General features: G+C 49.0%; 1 protein-coding gene across 1 annotated transcript in view; it reads left to right on the top strand.

Annotated features, from left to right (window-relative positions):
* Positions 1-1192: 1192 nt before the first annotated feature.
* Positions 1193-3503, top strand: part of LOC106806204 (serine/threonine-protein kinase N2-like) — a gene marked incomplete at its 5' end in the record, with an annotated part of 38759 nt that continues 36448 nt past the window's right edge. Inside the window, 1 exon segment of the mRNA XM_014808072.1 lies at positions 1193-1322. Within this exon segment, the coding sequence (XP_014663558.1) occupies positions 1193-1322 (130 nt within the window).

The raw sequence follows: 3503 nt of genomic DNA, 5'->3' as shown, positions 1-3503 counted from the left end.
AATCGCACACAGACGTGGATGGGGCAGGAAACGCATGCAGGTGTGGATGGGGCAGGAATCGCACACAGACGTGGATGGGGCAGGGAAGACATGCAGGCATGGATGGGGCAGGGAAGGTATGCAGACGTGGATGGGGCAGGAAACGCATGCAGGTGTGGATGGGGCAGGAATCGCACACAGACGTGGATGGGGCAGGGAAGACATGCAGGCATGGATGGGGCAGGGAAGGTATGCAGACGTGGATGGGGCAGGAAACGCATGCAGGTGTGGATGGGGCAGGAATCGCACACAGACGTGGATGGGGCAGGGAAGACATGCAGGCATGGATGGGGCAGGGAAGGTATGCAGACGTGGATGGGGCAGGAAACGCATGCAGGTGTGGATGGGGCAGGAATCGCACACAGACGTGGATGGGGCAGGGAAGACATGCAGGCATGGATGGGGCAGGGAAGGTATGCAGACGTGGATGGGGCAGGAAACACATGCAGGTGTGGATGGGGCAGGAAACGCACACAGACGTGGATGGGGCAGGAAACGCATGCAGACGTGGATGGGACAGGGAAGGCATGCAGACAGGGATGGGGCAGGGAAGGTATGCAGACAGGGATGGGGCAGGGAAGGCATGCAGACATGGATGGGACAGGGAAGGTATGCAGACGTGGATGGGGCAGGGAAGGCATGTAGGTGTGGATGGGGCAGGGAAGGTATGCAGACGTGGATGGGGCAGGAAACGCATGCAGACGTGGATGGGGCAGGGAAGGCATTCAGACTTGGATGGGGCAGGGAAGGCATGCAGACAGGGATGGGGCAGGGAAGGCATGGAGAGAGATAAGGACAGGGCAGGTATGCAGTCACGGATAAACTACATAGGAATGCAGATAGGAATAGGTAGGCCAGGCACGATGTAGTTGCAGATGTGGGTGCAGAGGTCAAAGGCAGGGATAAATCAAAATGCTCTAAAAAAATATCCAGTTGCACTACACAGCCAGAAAACCAATCTTACTGTTATCACTGTACTGTGCACAAAATGCTTCATGTAAAGACACTGATCCATTCCTATTTCTGTTGAGGCAGGTAAAATAGCTGGTTGCATTTCAAGATTCATTGATCTATTTCTGGATTCCGAATTGCATTCTGACCTAGGGTCGTGTGGGTGGGCTTCCTTGTTTTCTAAGCATGCACTTGTATGCAGGTGACGAGTGATAAGAAACGTCTAGCTGACATCAACTCAATTGTGAAGAAGGCTAACACGAAGTTACAGGAGATCCAAGATGAGTTGCAAGAACTGGACGCTCTTATTGTCGTCACCAATGATGCGACGGGTAAGTCTTGGTACCCTAGTAGCTTTCACTACGAACCGAAGAGTGTTGTCTATTTACGAACATTGCTCACGCACGCCGACACGCGTACGTCGTGCTGCTGGCACAGTCTGAGCTAATGGCCTACCAAGTCGTTGACTAACTGAGCACTGCATTTAACAGAGCTCAGCACCAGCTTACTGATGAAATGGGCAAAATATGAAATGGTTTGCGATACTCTCCACTCGTCTGGCCGCGCAGCACTCGACACTAACGGTTGTCCAATTGCCCGGGACAAGTGAAAGTCTATGCCGGACAAGTTATTCTCTTGGCTAGTTGCCCGATCGGACAACTGAAAATTTCTAGTTATCCCTAATATTCCTAAGATCCTTTAAGCCAGGTTGCTATCGCATGACATTCTCAGGTTATATTTTCAAAGGTTGCCGAAAAAAACAGGTCGTGACACCCGTGTTACCCACGTCTGTGGCTGTGCACTGTGTGGCTGCGTGCGTACAGGTCTGCTGGCTGGGGCGGCATTGATTGAAGTACGGGGGGGGGGGCATGATTGTTTCAGTCGCGTGGGCCGTGTTCATTACTGAAAATCTAGGGGGTGGGCACCTCTGGTATGAGAGAGCGCAGCAAAACTGCAATCGGGAATGAAACACGAGTGTGCCAGCACGCAAAAGTAAACGTGTGAATTTCGTGCCGATTTTCCATGTATATACTGTAATATGATATGCCCTGAACCAAAAATGTACCTTAACAGCTCATAGATTGCACGTAAATTTTGGACAAGTAAAATCAAAATTCGGACAAAATTGCTTCTTGTTGCCCGACAGGACAGCCAGATCTGAAAAGCGTCAAGGCCAGCCTATGCTCAGGAAACTTTGCATGTGTACTCACTTTAGCTATGCAGGGGTAGAAATTAACTTTTGAACAAGGGAGTCCAACGGACTCCCTACCCTTCAAAAAGAGGGAGTCCGCAGCAAAATGAGGGAGTTCGCAGTCTGAGAATTTATTAAAGATATTAACAATAACGCATGTGCATATTTTTAAGATTCATGCAGTTGCACGTCTGCCAAATTTATTTTGGACATTAGCTGAACAAATACAGTAATTCCGCGAGGCCGTGCTCCGGAACGAACTAGTTAGTATGGCAGAATTTTCAGGGAGTCACACGGACTCCTGCATATGTCCAATCAGGGCGTCTGACAGTAAATCAGGAAGTATTTGACTCCGAACTTCCGTTAATTTCGCACCCTGCTATGCGTTTAAAGGGCTATTACGTGTGCACCACGTACGTACCAGTGTTTGTAGTTGTCAGTAAATGTTTGCCAGGGACTTAGTGTTTGTAGTTGTCTTTACTCGTTTATGGTTTTCCGTATTTTTTCCCCAAAGTTTGTAAATAGTCTGTACTTTACAACTCATAGTGATTCCTACTGTTCAACAATATTTGGATATGATTACATAGCTCTGCGTACTCTCTTTCTCGTGCTCGCATACATGTGTGCATATGTGCGTGTGTGTGTGAGTGTATGCACGCATATATGTTTACTTGCAGTGTGTGCGTGCGCACTAATTCTAATGTTGCGCTGCATACGTGTTTCATGCGTGTGTGCGTGTGTACGTGTATGTGCGTGCGTGCGTGTTTCCATGGCAAAGTCATAGCCTGCTTATTAAAGTCAAGGTTTAACGTCTCTAGCAGAAGTCAGCAGGAAAATCATGTTTCAATGTCGTGATTACATATCAGAGAAGTGTGGTGGCTCATCCTTCATTGTAGTTGGTCACGTTTCACAGCAATACTTGTTGCCCAAGTGTACAGTGTGGTTAGCTAAGTCAACACCGTTAATGAGTCTCTTCTCTTTAAGAGTGTTTCACTCTGTGTAAGTGATTTAGTTGCAAATACTTTTCCTCTCCTTTGGCGCCCACTTGGCATACAGCTGTACTATAGCTACCGCAAAGGGGCCAACAGTCAGCTCAGTATAACACTGTAATACCCCCGTCACACCGGACGGCGACCATCCGCGACCATCCGCGACCATCCGCCGACCAGAAAATGTACAAGGTCGCCGACAAACGCGAACCCACCGCGTTCTTACCGCGTTCCAGGTCAGATCGCCGAACCTTGGCGGATATCTTCTGCATGCAATGATGATGAACACGACATACACGCGATGAAGATGACAGATACACTGACGCCATGAA

The sequence above is a fragment of the Priapulus caudatus genome, unplaced genomic scaffold (genome assembly GCF_000485595.1).
Source record: "Priapulus caudatus unplaced genomic scaffold, Priapulus_caudatus-5.0.1 Scaffold147, whole genome shotgun sequence".
Lineage (NCBI taxonomy): Eukaryota > Metazoa > Priapulida > Priapulimorpha > Priapulimorphida > Priapulidae > Priapulus > Priapulus caudatus.
This window is presented reverse-complemented; position numbering and strand designations above follow the sequence as displayed.